The sequence below is a fragment of the Mixophyes fleayi genome, chromosome 2, assembly GCF_038048845.1.
Source record: "Mixophyes fleayi isolate aMixFle1 chromosome 2, aMixFle1.hap1, whole genome shotgun sequence".
NCBI lineage: Eukaryota > Metazoa > Chordata > Amphibia > Anura > Limnodynastidae > Mixophyes > Mixophyes fleayi.
The window spans coordinates 37,761,861-37,783,248 of record NC_134403.1 but is presented as its reverse complement, the minus strand read 5'-3'; the positions used below and the strand labels follow the sequence as shown (position 1 = coordinate 37,783,248).

At 40.1% G+C, this 21,388-nt stretch overlaps 1 protein-coding gene across 1 annotated transcript in view; it reads left to right on the top strand.

Annotated features, from left to right (window-relative positions):
* GUCY1A2 (guanylate cyclase 1 soluble subunit alpha 2) overlaps positions 1-21,388 on the top strand; it is a 162,888-nt gene that overhangs the window by 136,115 nt on the left and 5,385 nt on the right. Inside the window, exons 6-7 of the mRNA XM_075198820.1 lie at positions 5,934-6,077; positions 13,862-14,016. Of these exons, the coding sequence (XP_075054921.1) occupies positions 5,934-6,077; positions 13,862-14,016 (299 nt within the window). The remainder of the gene's footprint in view (positions 1-5,933; positions 6,078-13,861; positions 14,017-21,388) is intronic.

Sequence of the window (21,388 nt, the reverse complement as noted above, 5' to 3'; positions counted from 1 at the left end):
TGCACGAAGCCTATTTGTATTACTTATATATACATATATATATATATATATATATATATATATATATATATATATGTGTGTGTGTATATATATATATATATATATATATATATATATATATATATATATATTTATTTATTTATTTATATTACATTTATAAGTATGCTGTTAATGTCTACTGAACATAAAATGCATTTTTACAGTTGCTCGTTATTGCAGAAGCATGTTATGCATATGAGACTGTCATCACTACTGATCAGGACTTAGACTAGTCATACGATACGTCCAAAGTCGGCAGATATGTGCCTTGATGAACCAGGCCCATTGTATATAAATATAGTGCTATATACTTTTTCATTACTCCATATGTACTTTACAATAAAATTAATCAGTGTAAATGCCATAATCAGTTTCAGAACCATAATATTCACTCTTAAAATAATATCTAATTTAAAGGTCCAACTATGCAACAATTAAACCATCATATATGTGCTTTTAATAGTAATTTAATTATAAACAAAAGTGAAATAAATAAAAATTGTGGAAAATCTTAATAATGGCAACCAGTTTATCAGGCAGTCCCACGTGTCACATTCACCTTAGAACCCACGTTTTATAAAGTCGGCTATACCACACGGCTTATCTTTATGCTGCCACCACAAAGATTTTTTTTATACTCAAATACTAGAATTCCTGTGGCACATCACATTTTTAACACACATAAAATAGTACACTGTAATATAATAACATTGCCAACAACAGTTAATAAAGGTCTGTGAATTAATCTAGAACCCCAGGGATGGTCCAGTACGGTGGCTTAGTGGTCAGCACTTCTGCCTCACAGCACTGGGGTCATGAGTTCAATTCCCAACCATGGCCCTATCTGTGTGGAGTTTATATGTTCTCCCCGTGTTTGCGTGGGTTTCCTCTGGGTGCTCCGGTTTCCTCCCACACTCCAAAAACAAACTGGTAGGTTAATTGGCTGCTATTAAATTGCCTTAGTCTCTCTCGGTCTCTGTGTGTGTATGTTAGGGTATATGTTGTAAGCTCCAATGGGGCAGGGACTGATGTGAATGAGTTCTCTGTACAGCGCTGCGGAACTAGTAAATAGCTAATGATGATGATGATTATTTTATGAGTAGGTCTGCATGCTGTTGAGGGGATATGCCAACATCAAGCTTCGATGACCCCCACTATTTAGGTACAATGGTTGCATAATTCATTTAACAACATATTACTTTTTAAAAGAGGAATTGTCTTCTAGGAACTGTAACCAAGCATATCTAAACTAATCAAATACAAAAGCAATGCAAAAAGATTACAATCTACATTCAGCTTTATACTAATAATTATAATAGATTAATGTAATAGACCACGTTACTGTGTCACATAGTTTTAGTGATGCGAACTCCAAATTAAGTTTGAATGGTTTTATTGATGTGAATCAGTGTTAAATGTTTTATGAACCAAATTTTTTCAGAGCCTTCAACTTTTACTAGTTCAGGTTTCCAGCCTGACAGAAAATACTAACTGAGCTCTTGTTAATTTTATGGTCTACTGATCTGTGTTTTATATCACCCTCTCATCAGTAAACTTAATCTTATGTCTTAATTTCCAGATAAATGCATTTCTCATAGGCACGGTAGCAATAGTTGCTACTTTCTCATTTATTCTAATTTTAGCGGGATTTGCTTGGCTTGTTCTTGGTCCACTGCACAGTGAAAACCCATTTTAAGTTGGGCAATGAATGAAATACGACTTTAATGGTTCACTTGTTGTTTGGTCTAGCTTATAATTCTGATATTCCTAATGCTCAGCTTTACATAATCATGTTCATGTAACACAGTTATGTAAACAATACTATTTTCTAAGTCAAAGTAGGTGATTAGTTCTATTGTTCAGATTATGTGCAGAATAATACAAAAAAAATTATAACAGCACAAGTTTTTTTTTTTATACTAAAGCCATCTACCACTTGTAAATACTTTGTCACTATATCAAGGATGTGGGTGGGGTGCGTGATAATGAAGCCGGAAATTCCGACAGTAGTTACATGGATATGGTAATCACGACTCCTCTAATTTCCGACTGTCATCATATTACACATCTTGAAATAGTGATATAGAATAATTCCAACAAACACACATAGCGACAGTGACCATGACGTCACTTGTAAGGGCGACAGTTCAAATCATGCTATTAAGGGGGCGATGCCAACACCCGCCCGCTGTATAATGTTTTTTTGGAAGGCTTGTACATTTTACAGCGGGCGGGTGTTTGCATTACCCCCTTAATAGCATGAATTGAACTGTCGCCCTTAGAAGTGACGTCAAGGTCACTGTCCTATGTGTGTTCGTCGGAATTATTCTATTTCAGTATTTCAAGATGTTTAATTTTATGACAGTCGGAAATTAGGTGAGTCGTGATTACTAAAAACATTAAATCAATGAAGGGGTGGTAATAAAGTGATAGTACGTTGGACTGTAAAGTTACATTTATAGCACCAAAGTACTGTGCTGCCTAAGCTGTGTCTTTATGGTTCTGGTAGTCTGTGAAGTCGGACATCCTCTTCAGTCCCCACTGCCCCTTCACCCATGTTGAACTGGTCCCCATTTGGAAGTAGTTATCTGTATTGTACATCTGTCAATGTGTTCAGACTACAATCAGCCAGAACTTTATGCTTCTATACAGAGATCTATGGCCTTTTTTATTATTACTTTTGTAAACACTAGCACCCAGGATAGTCCTGTCAGCTCTCCCTTTTTTTCTAGGAGTCTACCAGAACTTACCTCCTGTAAGCAAAATTACAAATACATGAAAACAGTTACACCAAAATAACATAAATTGGTGTGAGGTAAAATCAAACTATATGGATTCACATAGAATGTAGCTAAGGTCATGACAAGGACATATGAGAAAGATGGACAGTAGACAGACATGAGACAGTAAGAATAGAGGACCCTGTCCATGAGAGCTTACATTCTAGAATGTGTTGTGTTGTCACATTCTTGGGAATGTTTGCATTCGAGTAGTCAAACTCTATCATAGGGAATAGAATATATGGGTCTCCATATACAGAAATGAGACAGTATGACCTTGCCTTGCTGGGGTCAGTCACTGTTGGAAATGGAACGATTTAATGGATAACACAACACCATTGTCATGTCAGCCTGGATGAATGAGGGCGGACAGTGATGGAAGCAGTTTGCTAAGGTTATCAAAATTACTTTAAAAACTACATCTTGTATGTCTACAAAAGGCTATATATGTGGATTGAGTCTTGCATGTTCTCTTCTACATGTTGCAAACATTAATATGTATTTATTTCCTTTGACAAGGGCTGAATTATTTCTTAGTGACAAGTATGGCGCGCAAAATATTACATCCACTATAGCATTATTAATGTTTATCGACTTGTGATTTTAACAGACGCCTCTGTATCCGCAATTCTAGTACAAATACTTCACTTACGATACACTTAGAGCTTTATTATTGGTAATTACCAAAGTATAAATGAATAATGTTGTATTATCTAAATACTATGAATGTAACTAACATCTCATTTTGTAAATTAGTGTTTGTCCTTAAAATGATTAACCAATATTCATGGTATTTCACCCCTACATTGCAAAATGCTGGTCTCTGATGTTATATTATACCTGATCACACGATCTTGACGCCCACACACCGGACTCCGCTTCGTTAGCCTCATCCACAAATATAAATCTCTTAGAGCTGCTAGAGGAGTCTGGCACTGTTGACAACAGGCATCCTGTGCTCCATCTGTAGCTTGATCACAATTGTTTCATCAGCATTTCTTGGGACATAGCTGTGTCAACTTCTTCATTCATAAGGGTTATGTTAGATCCCCCACTAAAGATGAATGGGATTTTAGGAAAGTAAAATGAATTAGAATGAAAAATTAAAAAGATAAACCTATTAAAAGGGATCTTTGTTGTTTGTTGCTTTCCTGTTTCTGCTTATTGCACTGAAACGTTGTCCTGGAGGGAAGAGTTAAAAGCTAATAATTTGTAAAACTGCTTGTTCTATTTCTTCCTTGATATTGGCTTTGTTTCTGCACCTGCTGATATATTGTGCTTACTGCTTGTTTACCAATATTTATGTTCTTGTAACCATCTGTCCTTAAAGTGAGTTATGATTTTATTAGTTCAAAATGGCTTTATTTCATATCTTCCCACAAGGATTTATGAAGCAGTTGAAAATATGATGCAAAATCCTGTTTGGCTTCGTGGGAACACGAAACAGTCACTATCAGTGGTGCAGATACAGTGTTTGGGGCTGGAGCTGGACTGAAACCTCACGTAGTCCAGGGACAAAGCTCTATGTGTTATGCAGCAGAAAGGACAGTATCACAGACAGTGTGGTTGTGGTTTTTTGAACCTTTTATGCATCAGTCTTTTTAAGCATTCACCGGTCAGGATAATCCTTAAAAAGACTAGTCTTGACTTGTGTTGCTTGTCCAGATTTTTCCATATCTTCAAACTCCTAATCACCTCTAAAAATACCCATTAGGAGGATTATCTTTTGGCCATTCTGAAGGCCTGTAAAGATAATTACCTAAGGGTGGTAAAATGAGGTGATGATGAGGCTGACAGCATTGTTATTGTTTCAACGAAAGTAATAAATAGAGAAATGAAAAAAAGCATAGCCACCACCCCTAAATGAATAACCAGCACCAATGCTTTAACTTGGGCTAGGAGAACGAGTGTGGGGTCCGCCTTCAAAAACAGTAGTCAACATTAGGTTTTGCTGGTGACGCTATAGCAGAGAGACGAGAAGACGGGAGATGAGGGCCCTGCTCATTAGAACTTAACATCTACTGTGACAGGTGGGGCAGAAAAAGGATTGGCCAGTGGAAGAGGTATCTGGAGGGAGTGGGATTTGCTTGGGTGAAGAGGTGAGATTTCAAGGAACATTTTAAAATTTGAAGGCTGGTTGACAGTCTACTTGAGAGTTCCGTAAGTTGGAGAAGTATTGAAGGCGGGAGGAGGTTACAGAATCACTAATATGCCTAGTTGTAATGGGAGGTGGTAAGTGTGTGTACTGCAAAACTCCTCTGTTCTCCACCTAGTAAACTTAGAAAAAATGGTAATATTTATCCAAACGTTGACATGGAGCACTGTGTGGGGTCCCTAGATGTTCTGTAGAACTGTTACTGGAGTGGTGGCTTCAGAACCAGAGATCGAGGATGAGAAGCCGGATTCTGAGGTAGATGATATGGGGCATTGCAAAAATGAGAAAATGAGAATTTGAGAAAAGGAGAGAAAGGAGAGCATTTTTGTAACTAATAAATACATTTGGTCTAAGTAGGAATTGTGGGAGTATGCAGGAGATGAGGGAGGTCTATGGTGCTGAAAGCACTAGAGAGGTCAAGGAGGATGATTATGAAGAAGGGGCCTTCAGCTGAGAGAAGATTGTTGGTTACTTTGGTAAGGGTAGTCTTGGAGGAGTGATGGGTATGAAAGCCTGACTGAAGAGGGTCGAGGAAGGGAGAGGAGAGAAAGTGAGTGACGTAATTGTACACAAGCCGTTCAAGTAGTTTAGAGGGGAATGGGAGAAGATAAATAGGGTGGTAGCTGGAATGATAGACCCGGTCAAAAAAAATGTTTTTTTTTGTGTGTGTTGGTGAGACAAGAGCATGTTTAAAGAAGGGAAAAATACTAGGGGCGAGGAACAAATTGAAGGTAAGGTGCGGGCAGACATTTTCCTATTGTACTCCAGTATAGACATTCATTGTTATTTTGTAATTTGTCTGTCCTATATACTGTGAATCTCTGAATACGTTGTATAGAACCTTATAAACAGATACGTATCCATACTTACATATTTTTTAAAATTGGCAATAATTATTTCTGAGAATTAACTTTGCAGTCGGCCTGGATTATTCACATTATGTTTTTTTTATGAAACAGGTGGAAACTATCGGTGATGCATACTGTGTGGCAGCTGGGCTTCACAGGAAGAGCAAAAGCCATGCCAAGCCAATCGCACTCATGGCTTTAAAGATGATGGAACTTTCTGAAGAAGTTCTCACTCCTGACGGGAGACCTATTAAGGTAAATGATATTTGTATCACTAAAATTATAAGAAATTCTTATTCTGCTATACTATACATTTGACTCTTGTGATCCAAATTTCTAATTTTAGTTTCTAAATTGAATAAATTATACATGCCTTAGATAAAAAAATAAGAAGGTTCTAGTCACATGTCAAGCTGTGTGTGGTATATCAATTTTTAACACAAAAAATGTTTACATGTAAACAGTCAGTGGCGGGCTGGCCCGGGGGGCAGGGGGGCAGCGGCCCCCCGGGCCACTGGGTTAGACGCCTATTAGGGCCGGGGGGTAGGCCGGCCGCCCCCCGGATGCAAAAAACAGTTTCTCCCCCCGCGCCCACATCCGATGTCATCAGATGCGGCCGCATCCCCTGTAATATGATGCGGCCGCCTGTGTGCCCCCCGGCCATCCCTCTCCCAGCCTGCGCCTGTAAACGGTGCATTTGTAACCAATGGAGCAAAACTCTTTGTCTGACTATGTCCTCTGTCTGAACTAAGAGGTACCAAATAGAATTAGTTAAATAAAAAAATCAAATACAAATATTGATTTTGGTTAATAAAAAAAAATATTTATATTAAACTGATATGAAAGAGATTAAAATTGCATTCTGTAACCTGAAAAAAGGAAATAAAATTTCTGCTTTATGCAGTTGTCTGTATTTAATGTAAATTACTAGGTAGGTGCACATTGTGGGCCTAATTCATTAAGGTATGCAAAACGAACATAAACTTTGTTTGTTGGTGAAAACAGTGGTTGAAGTGTGGGTGTATAGAGTGGTATTTAATACCGCCACTTTTACTGACTTCATTAAACAACTATTAAATTCCATTCACTTACATTCCCAATACATTTTTCATACCGCCATTTCTAAATTATCATACCTCCACTTCGAAAAATTCCACTTTAATCTCTGTGTGTAGCATACATATTTGCCTGATTGAACATGCACATAAAAAATGCATGCATATATACATTTGGAAAGGTTTGTCCCTAGTAATTATTTATTGAAGAAGACTATTCAAAATCCATAACAGGTCATTTTAAGAAAATTCAGTACACATGATATTAGATGCACTGTCTCAGCAATATGTCCACGGAAATTATTTTAAGTGTTAGCAGCAATTAAAAAGGTAACTTGAGATCCGTTGAGAAAAATATAATGAGTCTCTGGACTCTTAGGGGCTGATGCAGAGTGGGACATAGGCCAGTTTGCTTAGTGCATATTGCATAAAATCTTGCAAGTCTGCATAGGCAATTCTGACACTTACACCCGCCGCTCCTGAAGAGGTGGGACGGAGTGGGAAGGTGCGTTGCAACGTAGGTCAAGTACAATAATGGCCTGTTTATGCAAATGATGCTAATAGAAGACCTGCATATATGCCAGTTATGAGGAGTACCTTTTACAATAGCTAGAGAGCAAAGGGGAAGGGAATGTATCCTCAGGGGCATCTTGATGAATAAAGGACAATAATGCATTGATTTGTGCCAAAGGGATAAAAAAGGGAAAGGAATAGATGGGCCTGACCTGATGTTTTCAGTATAATTGTGCCATCTGATATGCCTCATACATCACATATGGAAGACATTCCAGGCTTCCTAGATAATAAAAAAAAAATTATTTACGTTCTATAGGGATATGGTAGGAAGGAGTCTGCTAGAACTCTAGTCAATTAAATCAAATTTACGTAAATTCTCTAATTCACTTGACTTGACATGGAAATAACATCCATGATCATATAGAGGTCTATTTTGTTAAAACACCTTTTCAGGCTCGCGGGAGGAGAAGATTTCCAGTGTATAGGGATCACAACTTTTGCAGCATTGTTTAAGTGTCTGAGCAATGATTTTTTTATATTGGGAGACGGAATGTTTGGGAAATTAAATAACAAAAAATATGGTCCCTCCATCACTGGGCTTTACATAATCTCCATTACGTAATCTCTAACCTTTAGCCAGATGGGAGCTAGAATAGTGCAGTGGAGAGCCCACTCCTGATCCAGGAGACTCCAGGATGCATTTTGTATAGCTGAAATTAGCACCATGTACCATAGAGTGGACGTTGAACTGCGTCTCTACTACTGAATGACTAGGGGAGTTGGCCAGGGTAAATTGGATTTTTTTTGTTGCCCAAATCTGGTAATTTCCTGACCTTCCCAGATCCCAGTCCCAAGATCTTGCCTAATTTGGAAAGGAATTATATAGGTTAACAATTAGCAAGTTATAGATGCTAGAAACAGTGGGCCTGAGTCATTAAGGAGAGCAAAGTATAAAAAAGGAATAACTTTGCACCTGGGCCAAACCATGTTGCATTGGAGGGGGAGGTAAATTTAAAATGTGGGGACCGATTTATAGTTGGGATAGGGCATGTCCTAGATCAACTTTATATTTCAGTGTAAAAATAAAGCTAGCAATGGTCGCAGGTGGTGTAGTGTATTCAAGACACAGGTATAGATATTCTACACTTGTACCTCAAGACCTGCATATTTGGTTTGGGGGTTGATCTGCTACTGGAGAGGTCTGCGACCAGATATGTCCTTAATCTTTTCACCCTAGCTAAGGTGGCAATTGCTAGAGTGTGGATGGCACGGGATGAGCCTGACTTTGGTGCCTGGGTAGCCCTGGTCAATGTAGCTGTGGATGACGAGCGTTTCACCTATCAGTCCCTAGGTACCATGCCAAAATATTGCAAAGTAAGGTTGAGATGGGTGAAGTCAAGGTATGCGGTTCGTTCCCTGGCTGCAGACTTTGACCTTATCTGATTGTTACTTAATACCTGGTCGGTTCTGAGGATTGCTCCTTCTAAATCCTCATAAGCACTTTAGACATCTCTAGCTGACTTCCCTCACATATTTACTTATCTTGCTGGCTGCAGCTAATATCACTATCTACCCTATATATCAAATGAGTTTATGGACCCAGATACAATCTAATAATCTGTCATTCCCTATAACCAGTCATGTGCCATGTTTGTTTGCATGTTACAATTAAATGTGATATTATGGAGTTGTTAATACGTTTTTTTATTATCCACATTTTTTTATTAATGTGGAATGTAAATTTCGATGGAACTACGTCTTGTAGGTATTTTTCTTATTTGTGCTGTTATTATTAAAATCTTAATAAAAATATTAGATTTAAATAATAAAGTTAGCAAATATTTGTGGGCGACATAAAAAAACAGCCAGTATTTAACTTATGTGCAAAATAATAAACTAATTTGCACCCCATGCATTGTAACATGGTTTTGTCCAGAGAACATTTACTCCTTTTTTTGCCTTACTTTCCTTTATGACTCAGGCCCAGTATGCCTGGGTTCTTTGGATATGCAGCACAGGTCCTGAAAGCTGGTTAGACTACTTTCCACCACCACAAGTATAGCCTTATCTTGTAGATAATGTGTAGTTTGTAGATATAGCCAGAATTCAGAAGGAGTGATTCCCTGCTTCTCCTGTAAAGCAGAGAAGGACCATAGACTCCCACTTTCCACCAGCCAACCGCTCCTGTCCACCATGGCAAGCCATGACTTTAAATCCCCTGGTTTTAATCCCGGTGGAAAGTACAGGTTAAAGGTCAGGTGAGTAAGAGGGAATAGAGGAGAAGATATAAATTTTAAAGTCCTTAATCTAGCCCAGCAGTGGAGAGTGGAACCAACTGTGGTTTAGTATGAATGGCATAATTTTGGAAGCCACGGGATGATATTGGATGGAGTCCCCAAAACATGAGATAATAGTGAGGTTGAACAGAATTGTACTGTTTAGGGTCCGTGGTTCTGGTTCTGGTCCTCTCTAATATTCTATTATGTAACACTGACTAGTAATATTTAGAGAATAAAGGGAGTTGAAGACCCCATTTTGATTTCCTTCTATGTAGATTGTCTTGTTGGAATCTGGGAGAATTCCACACCCAAAGTAGTGGACAAGTTTTGTTTTTTTTTGCAAAGTATTCATCTTGATGATTTTAAATATCCCTAGCCAGGTGAAAGCTTGGGTCGCCAATTGCTAATTTCTGTGCGAAACTTGGAGGTTAGTGGAATAGAATTTGCTTCAAACTAATTTGAAAGATCTTTTGTTATTAATACCACTAGATATTTTATGTGACTGGGGTGCCAGGCAAAGGGGAAAGAATGTTGGATCCCCGCTAAGGTAATTGGTGGGATGAGAAAGTTTAGAGCCATAGATTTTGCATTATTTATCGTGAAGATGGATGATTCTCCAAACTTCTTAAATTCTAATATCAAATGAGTGAGTAACGGAAATATAGAAGCGTAGTATTATTACTATTATTATAGTTAATTTATAAGGCGCCACAAGATTTCCGCAGCGCCATACACAATACAAACAGTTGACCATACAGGGTAAAACAGTACAGAACAAAAACCGAGAAACAAAGACTCCAGAAGCTCCAGGCATAACAATTATAGAGAAGTTGGAGCAGAAGAACTGGTGTAGAGACAGGAGGGTCCTGCTCGTAAGAGCTTACATCGTATAGGGAGACAGCAGGCACAAGGGGAGTCAGTAGAGGGGATCAAGTGCAGGAGGAGCTAATTGGTCAGTGTTTAGACTTGTTGTCTCATTTATCTATTGTCTTTTCTCTGTGTCTTCTGTTATTGAATGGTCTTTTGCTCAACTCCTAATCCAGTGTTGGGCAACCCATAAGATTTATTGGTTCTTACATTAAAAAAGGAACCTAAGTATATATTTACTAATAGTTTACCTGTGATTACTTTGAGCCAGTAGTAATATGGGCGCTCCCTCCGAGAAATTAGTACTCCACCAGTGGTTCGGATGTCAGCCCATCCTTGCCTTCATCATCATCACCATTTATTTATATAGCGCCACTGATCCCGCAGTGCTGTACAGAGGACTCATACACATCAGTCCCTGCCCCATTGGAGCTTACAGTCTAAATTCCCTAACATACACACACACAGACAGAGAGAGACTAAGGTCAATGTTGATAGCAGCCAATTAACCTACTAGTATGTTTTTGGAGTGTGGGAGCAACCAGAGGAAACCCACGCAAACACGGGAAGAACATACAAACTCCACATAGATAAGGCCATGGTCGGGAATTGAACTCAAGACCCCAGCGCTGTGAAGCAGAAGTGCTAACCACTTAGCCCCCGTGCTGATCCCTGTATTGTTCCTGCATCTATCTTATCGGTCAACCTTACTTATGTCTGTGTCTTGTTTGTGTTTCTGTTGACTAGAGGAATAGCCTGACTCAGACCCATTCTGAACTTTTTACCTTACTTGCCTTATTTTCCACCTGTTCACCCTCTCGCGTTCTTTGTTATGACTCATTGCCTTGATTCCCAATATAATCATCCTATCCATTTCTATGACTTTCAGCCCTTAGGTTCTGGTCTGAGAATGCAGAAAAGTCTCAAGAGGAGCACAAACAAAAACATCAAGTCCGATCTCCTACCAGTTCAATCAAATTATCTTTCAGTTCATCTCATAATATACTGCATTAGTCTCATTTATGGCTGAAATTAATCATGAGGAGGAGAGGACATTGTCTTTGTTACATGTGGCAATTTTGTGTATGTAAAATTTTTAATACAGTGTTCGGAGTGATCCTAAAAATGCACTCCACCCCTTTATCTCTCTTCAATACTCTTGCACTTTTTGCACAAGACTAGGAGCACTACTGCGCTTACTTTGAAAGCGACGCCCCCCACACTTCTCCTACAGCCCTTACAAACCTCTACTCTTTCACAAACACTACTATTTTTCTTGACAAAACCTTTCACCTTACGTAAATATAGGTGCACTCAGTGGCGGAACTACCATTGGTACAGCAGGTGCGGTGCACCAGGACTCATGGAGATGATGAGGTTCGCTGCACGTGGAACTGGCGAGCTGTGGGCCCTGGTTCCCTCTTTCCCGCTTCCCTGCATCAGGGCCTACAGCCTGCTAGTTCTCGCCTCTGGGTGCACTTGCACAAATCAAGGCAAATGTTGGCCCAAAGCTGGTTTTGTACTGAGCAGCAGATGGTTTGCTCTTTGTAAAGGACCTTCAGTGTGCGCAATGCCATAAAAATTTCCAACAAAACAAACAATAGATAATGGTAGTACAAGCTGTAGTAGAAAATAATTTGGGCTGAGGGCCTTGCCCCCAAAGAGTTTACCGTCAGAATGGGTGGTGAGATACATAACAAAGGTCAAGGTTCACAAGGAGCAGCGAACAGGTTCACAATTACAACAAACATGTTTATAAGTGGCACAGCATAACATAAGACTGATTTTGCCTTGCCTGACTTACATAAGGCTCCCAAATATATATATATATATATATATATATATATATATATATATATATATATATATATTTTTTTTTTTATTTATTTTTTTAATAGAAAAGAGTCATAACATATTGTATAAATGATGATAATATGAATGTTAAGTTTTTTGCAAATATGTGTTACACATTTGCTACATTTTCTAGTCTTAATACTTTGCCTGTCCTTGTTGGCAGACTGCCACTGACATTTTCTAAAAATGAGATGCAGTTGGCTAATGCCCCTACTGAAGGGATTGGCATTGTATCATTAGCAGAGGGATTCTCATGCAATTCTTTCTCCCTGTATGCAAAAGTATTCATTATTAGAATCTTACCATTATAAAGAAAATGTGTCTTGTCTTACAAATAGCAGATGTTTCATATGAATTTATAAGAAAGCTTCTCTTAAATGTCACCTTGAAAACGGAATGTTTCTAAGCAACCATTTTACTCTTATAATTTCTGTTCATGTCAGGCAACTGAATGCAAATAAATGTACTTTATTATATAATGTTAAAATTGCTTTCATCTAATAAATTTGGATTCAAAGTATTTTTGCCTAAACTAGAGATGGAACAAGTGGAATTACAATGTGTATGATGATGATCTTGGGGTGGTGGTCCTGAAGATAGTGTAAAGAATTTATGCTGGACTGAAATTGTGGAAAGGTCACAAATGCAAAGGTCTAGATTGGCAGAATTGTATACCCCCCAACCTTCAAACATGTGAAATCGGGACAACACAAGTCCCACCCCTGACCAGGACAAACCCTGTCACAAAGCCAACTTTGTGATGAAACTTTACCCATTTGTATCCACCTTTGTCCACAATTAAGACTGTCCTGGCAAAAATTTTTTTATTATATATCATCATCATCACTATTTATTTATATAGCGCCACTGATTCCGCAGCGCTGTACAGAGAACTCACTCACATCAGTCCCTGCCCCATTGGAGCTTACAGTCTAAATTCCCTAACATACACACACAGACAGTTAGAGACTAGGGTCAATTTTGATAGCAGCCAATTAACCTACCAGTATGTTTATGGAGTGTGGGAGGAAACCGGAGCACCCAGAGGAAACCTACGCAAACACGGGAAGAAGATACAAACTCCACACAGATAAGGCCATGGTCGGGAATTGAACTCATGACAACAGCGCTGTGAGGCAGAAGTGCTAACCACTAAGCCACTGTGCTGCCAGCTTGTAAAATAATGACTGAAATTATTAGTAGAATGCATTTATTTAATGTGTATACATGGGGTATATATAACATAGAGGAGGTGTTATAGAGGAGCAATATGACAAAATGATCCCACAGGAGCGAACAAGTTAAGTTCTGAAAGATCCTGAAGCTTTTACATACATATGTGTGATTTTTATGTTATATATGTTTTAGGATTAGTGGTAATTTAAATTATTATTAGAATAAATGATAAACATAAGCGATCGATAGGAAAGCTTTAATATGGTTTAATGATTCTATTTTCTATTTACAGATGAGAATAGGCATTCATTCCGGTTCGGTGTTTGCTGGTGTTGTCGGTGTAAGAATGCCTCGGTATTGTCTGTTTGGAAACAACGTTACGTTGGCGAGCAAGTTTGAATCAGGGAGTCACCCTCGTCGTATTAATGTTAGTCCAACAACATACCAGTAAGTACTTGTACATCTTATATCAGGATCGTAACCTTTATCATCATCATCATTTATTTATATAGCGCCACTAATTCCGCAGCACTGTAGAGAGAACTCACATCAGTCCCTGCCCCATTGGAGCTTACAGTCTAAATTCCCTACTATAGACACACACACAGACATGGAGAGACTAGGGTTAATTTTGATAGCAGCCAATTAACCTATCAATATCTTTTTGGAGTACCCGGAGGAAACCCACGCAAACACAGGGAGAACATTTAAACTCCACACAGATAAGGCCATGGTCAGGAATTTAACTCATGACCCCAGTGCTGTGAGGCAGAAGTGCTAACCACTAGGCCACTGTGCATTTCCCTTAGTAGATCTGCATTACAAAAGGCTATGATCACCAAAGCATTTTAGTATGCATTATTTAGTGGCTTGTTAACTTTCTTATTTATCGCACGTCCTTTTTTATTCAGCATGCATTACCTCCGCCTTCGTATTGGTAAGGTGACCTATAAATCTCCATAGCAGAGGTTAGCATGCTATCACCGAAACATTTATTCTCCAATGTTAGCTGCTTATTGGCAAACATAGGCTGCTTATTGACTTTATACTATTGGACCATTAGAGGCAGTGAGATGACTACCAATCCAAAATTATCATGGCATCTCTGCCTGGATAATTCAGTTAGGATGTAACTTGCTGGGTAATTTGAGAGTCCCATCAAAATTTATATATACAAATGAATCATGTTTAAGACAAATGACAAGATGCAGAGTTTGTTGCAGAGAGTGAAGCCCATTCAGGTGCTTCACATACACAGTCTATTGACGCTAATTTCCTCCATGGTAACAGATGCTGTGTTGAGCAATTTCTTTTATTATGTGCGGTTTTTAATTTTTAATGAAAATCCCCATTTAAATTAGAAAGTAAGCTCAAGACTAAACAAGCTTTCTGCAGGAAGATGGTCAAACCTGTTTAGTTTCTGGATATTTATATGCTTTATCTGACCTCCAGCTCAGTACTGAAGCAAGTAAATAGGATTAAATTAGAGATAGGGTCTACATATATAGAGGAGTCTACTGGAATGTACAGTAATCCGTCTTCTCGTTTGGTTTAGCAGCTAAAGGTAAAGCCACTGAGACATATCAGACTAATTTCTCCAGAGGCCGTCTTTGGCTTGAAGATATGGGATAATTGAATTACATATTTTAGAGGATCAACCTTTTTCGTGACGTAAGTCAGGGATTTATACTGCAGCGTGTGAGAAAAAAATCTACATGCAGCACTCCACAGATTTTATACCTCGCAAAAAATATCTTGTGTTGAAACGAGTGGTAGAGATTTTGTAAATAGGTGTGGGAGTGTCAGACGAGGAACTAGCAAGCTGTGGGCCCCGTTGCAGGGAGGCAGGGAGGAAGGAACCGGGGCCCCTGACCCTCTGCATCTGCCATGCAGCGGGCCCCGTTATCTCCATGGGCCTCGGTGCACAGAACCTGCCACACCGATGGCAGTCCCGCCACTGGGTAGAGTATGAGCAGATGGAACAAACTTCTTCAATCCTAAAGGTGAGATTAATTTCCTGGCTCAATGCACTAATTTTACTCGCACTCCCACTGTGACAACAGGGTGCATGAAGTTTTGCATCGGGATCTGACACATCCTTCTCACTTCGCGATGCAACTCATTGCGCCATTAGGCTATAAGATATGTGCTCTGTCTGTAGATGATGGGTTGACATATCCTCAATGCTTAAAGTGGAACTATAGTATTTTGGATGTGTTAAAAAATCTTAACACATTTTCCAAGCATTTTTTAAATATGTTTTTTGGCCTTATTTCCCTTTAGCCAGCAGGGGGAGCTATGTGTCAGCGGTGGCAGTGAAGATGGAGCCATTGTACAGCTACATAGCTGTTTCTCAGGCATAGTTCTGGCTCATACCGCAGTAATAGCAAATAGAATCAGCTTCAGCACAGGAGGGTGGGGTCTGAGTGGGAAGTTTTATTTTGCATATTGTGGCGCATCAAAGTCATTTTATTTCATTCTAGTTACATCATTTCATACAAGTCAACACAACTGTCCATCAAAAACAGCCAAATGTCGTACATATATCCCCCCATGCCTAGCCACATAGACCTATCATGACCTATCAAGACCTATAGCCTCATACGTCACCATATTTCTCATATTGACACCATAGTGCCCTCATACAGCCTCAAAATACCACTATAATATCAACATGAAATATCTTAATGCCACCACATCACCATGCCCTGGATTACTCAACCCATGTCCAGTATCACTATGCTGCCTCTTGGTACTTCTCCCATAGGTGCTACTGCTACAGAGGGCTGTCATTGCTCACACTTCCTAGCGAACTCAATTTAATGTTTGTCTTTGTGTTTGGTGAGTCATGGAGTGCAGTGGTTGGGGATATGCAAATGCAATTTCTACCTCTCTTTAGTAAATGGACACCCACATGCTCGCCCCAAACAGCAACACATTAAAGAATCATACAAGCTTTCCATGTGCCAATGTATATTCAGTCTGAGTTGCATTCATTACTTTGTTGAGTTGTCAGCCTATATGCAGGCATCTGCCAGTCTATGAAAATTGTGGATGTTGGGTGCACATGTGGAAACCTTCTCTGTAATACAACCCTAGAATTCAAGTCCCTCTGCTCTACTTTGACTGCACTGGCCAGGAGTGTAGCTATTGTTACTTAATCCACAACCTGACTGTAGTGTTTTTGATTTACTCCTAGTACCTCCGTATGACTGTCTGGAGGTTCTGGACCAATTCAGAATTATGAGCATATCTCTCGTAATTCTCATAAGACATAAGAGAATGCCTGAGTATTATAAGGAATACTCAATACAAAAATAAAACAACAATCAAGTAATTTGTTCAGTTTAGGAAACTGGGGGCTAGATTTACTAAGCTGCGGGTTTGAAAAAATGGGGATGTTGCCTATAGCAACCAATCAGATTCTAGCTGTCATTTTGTAGAAGGTACTAAATAAATGAAATCTAGAATCTGATTGGTTGCTATAGGCAACATCCACACTTTTTCAAACCCGCAGCTTAGTAAATCTAGCCCTTAGACTCATAACTTTTTTCCGATGTCTTCTGACCCACATTTTTCTTGTAGACTTCTGAACCTCATCATAATGCTGGTTCACAGTAATGGACTTCACTACACCGCTCCTTCATGTGAGAGAAAGTGTGGGGTCATTTGCAAGCAAAAACAAAAAGTGCGTCACAGCTTAAAAAAAAATTTTTTCTCTCTTGTGACATAACACGAAATGTGCTAAGATGTTGAAACATGGGACATTGTGTCTCATGTCTGCCGCCCGAGGCCTGGGTGGCCATTCAGATCTGTGCCTTAGTGCAACTAATACCAACTTCTAGAGTCTCCATGGATTTACTTTCCCTCACAGTTCTGGCAAACAAACTTTTCCATCAGCTGCTGGCATACGCACGCAGGCCCGGTGCTCCCATTAGGCAAGGTTAGGCACTTATAGAGAACCACAAGAAAAGACTTGGGGTTATCCCGAGGCCCCTGTAGTGATGGGACAATCAAGGAATATGGAATAGATGTTTATTGTGATCAAAAACTAAATCGCAGAGATGAAATAAAGATGTGTATTGCATCTCACAATGTTTAAATCACACTGATAATAAAACAAAAAGCACATATCAATCATGCTGACATATGTAATGCTGAATGGACACCCATTCTGCTCAGTAGGTTTGTTGGCAGCAATGGTAGCAAAGTCCAATGTACTGGTGCAGTCACCATAAAAACAAGGCCCCAAACAATAGTGGGTGATGAGTCACATGTGCCGCATAGAGTTTCCGTGCTGATTGCACAATAAACAGTCAAATGGTAAAATGGATATAAAAGTCAATGTACAATGATATTGTGATAGCAGCTCCGGTACATCACAGGAGGGGAAAAGAGATGGTAGACTCACCCCGCTCCTAGAAGATCCACTTCTCAGATGTCCGTTCGGGGAAGGTTAGGCACTTGCCTAGGGCGCCGGGCTCTGGAGGGCGCCTGGAGGGCGCCACAGAACTGTAATATGGGATAATTGAATTACATATTTTAGAGGATCAACCTTTTTCGTGACGTAAGTCAGGGATTTATACTGCAGCGTGTGAGAAAAAAATCTACATGCAGCACTCCACAGATTTTATACCTCGCAAAAAATATCTTGTGTTGAAACGAGTGGTAGAGATTTTGTAAATAGGTGTGGGAGTGTCAGACGAGGAACTAGCAAGCTGTGGGCCCCGTTGCAGGGAGGCAGGGAGGAAGGAACCGGGGCCCCTGACCCTCTGCATCTGCCATGCAGCGGGCCCCGTTATCTCCATGGGCCTCGGTGCACAGAACCTGCCACACCGATGGCAGTCCCGCCACTGGGTAGAGTATGAGCAGATGGAACAAACTTCTTCAATCCTAAAGGTGAGATTAATTTCCTGGCTCAATGCACTAATTTTACTCGCACTCCCACTGTGACAACAGGGTGCATGAAGTTTTGCATCGGGATCTGACACATCCTTCTCACTTCGCGATGCAACTCATTGCGCCATTAGGCTATAAGATATGTGCTCTGTCTGTAGATGATGGGTTGACATATCCTCAATGCTTAAAGTGGAACTATAGTATTTTGGATGTGTTAAAAAATCTTAACACATTTTCCAAGCATTTTTTAAATATGTTTTTTGGCCTTATTTCCCTTTAGCCAGCAGGGGGAGCTATGTGTCAGCGGTGGCAGTGAAGATGGAGCCATTGTACAGCTACATAGCTGTTTCTCAGGCATAGTTCTGGCTCATACCGCAGTAATAGCAAATAGAATCAGCTTCAGCACAGGAGGGTGGGGTCTGAGTGGGAAGTTTTATTTTGCATATTGTGGCGCATCAAAGTCATTTTATTTCATTCTAGTTACATCATTTCATACAAGTCAACACAACTGTCCATCAAAAACAGCCAAATGTCGTACATATATCCCCCCATGCCTAGCCACATAGACCTATCATGACCTATCAAGACCTATAGCCTCATACGTCACCATATTTCTCATATTGACACCATAGTGCCCTCATACAGCCTCAAAATACCACTATAATATCAACATGAAATATCTTAATGCCACCACATCACCATGCCCTGGATTACTCAACCCATGTCCAGTATCACTATGCTGCCTCTTGGTACTTCTCCCATAGGTGCTACTGCTACAGAGGGCTGTCATTGCTCACACTTCCTAGCGAACTCAATTTAATGTTTGTCTTTGTGTTTGGTGAGTCATGGAGTGCAGTGGTTGGGGATATGCAAATGCAATTTCTACCTCTCTTTAGTAAATGGACACCCACATGCTCGCCCCAAACAGCAACACATTAAAGAATCATACAAGCTTTCCATGTGCCAATGTATATTCAGTCTGAGTTGCATTCATTACTTTGTTGAGTTGTCAGCCTATATGCAGGCATCTGCCAGTCTATGAAAATTGTGGATGTTGGGTGCACATGTGGAAACCTTCTCTGTAATACAACCCTAGAATTCAAGTCCCTCTGCTCTACTTTGACTGCACTGGCCAGGAGTGTAGCTATTGTTACTTAATCCACAACCTGACTGTAGTGTTTTTGATTTACTCCTAGTACCTCCGTATGACTGTCTGGAGGTTCTGGACCAATTCAGAATTATGAGCATATCTCTCGTAATTCTCATAAGACATAAGAGAATGCCTGAGTATTATAAGGAATACTCAATACAAAAATAAAACAACAATCAAGTAATTTGTTCAGTTTAGGAAACTGGGGGCTAGATTTACTAAGCTGCGGGTTTGAAAAAATGGGGATGTTGCCTATAGCAACCAATCAGATTCTAGCTGTCATTTTGTAGAAGGTACTAAATAAATGAAATCTAGAATCTGATTGGTTGCTATAGGCAACATCCACACTTTTTCAAACCCGCAGCTTAGTAAATCTAGCCCTTAGACTCATAACTTTTTTCCGATGTCTTCTGACCCACATTTTTCTTGTAGACTTCTGAACCTCATCATAATGCTGGTTCACAGTAATGGACTTCACTACACCGCTCCTTCATGTGAGAGAAAGTGTGGGGTCATTTGCAAGCAAAAACAAAAAGTGCGTCACAGCTTAAAAAAAAATTTTTTCTCTCTTGTGACATAACACGAAATGTGCTAAGATGTTGAAACATGGGACATTGTGTCTCATGTCTGCCGCCCGAGGCCTGGGTGGCCATTCAGATCTGTGCCTTAGTGCAACTAATACCAACTTCTAGAGTCTCCATGGATTTACTTTCCCTCACAGTTCTGGCAAACAAACTTTTCCATCAGCTGCTGGCATACGCACGCAGGCCCGGTGCTCCCATTAGGCAAGGTTAGGCACTTATAGAGAACCACAAGAAAAGACTTGGGGTTATCCCGAGGCCCCTGTAGTGATGGGACAATCAAGGAATATGGAATAGATGTTTATTGTGATCAAAAACTAAATCGCAGAGATGAAATAAAGATGTGTATTGCATCTCACAATGTTTAAATCACACTGATAATAAAACAAAAAGCACATATCAATCATGCTGACATATGTAATGCTGAATGGACACCCATTCTGCTCAGTAGGTTTGTTGGCAGCAATGGTAGCAAAGTCCAATGTACTGGTGCAGTCACCATAAAAACAAGGCCCCAAACAATAGTGGGTGATGAGTCACATGTGCCGCATAGAGTTTCCGTGCTGATTGCACAATAAACAGTCAAATGGTAAAATGGATATAAAAGTCAATGTACAATGATATTGTGATAGCAGCTCCGGTACATCACAGGAGGGGAAAAGAGATGGTAGACTCACCCCGCTCCTAGAAGATCCACTTCTCAGATGTCCGTTCGGGGAAGGTTAGGCACTTGCCTAGGGCGCCGGGCTCTGGAGGGCGCCTGGAGGGCGCCACAGAACTGTAAATTAATTTTAAAACTGTGCGGCGACCGCTGACCATACCTGTCACGGCCGCCGCACAGCATTCAGATGCATGGGGAGGGGGGGAAGAGGCTATTGCTCACCACCGCCGCCTCTGTGCTCCGTCTCCTCCCCTCTACCCACTAGTGTCAGTGAGTGAAGGGGAGGAGACGGAGCAGAGAGGTGGCGGTGGTGAGACAAGGTAAGAAAAGACGGGGTGAGGAGGGAGGAGGGCGCCGATTTTTGCGGGGGGGGGGGAGAGGGCGCCGATTTTGCCTAGGGCGCCATGGACCCTAGCACCGGCCCTGTACGCACGGCCGTATTCAGCGACTAGTGGATCTCAAGAAACGTCTCTTATCTGAATACAGTCTAGGTATGCGCTGCTTATATAGCACTTGCCATATCAAGAC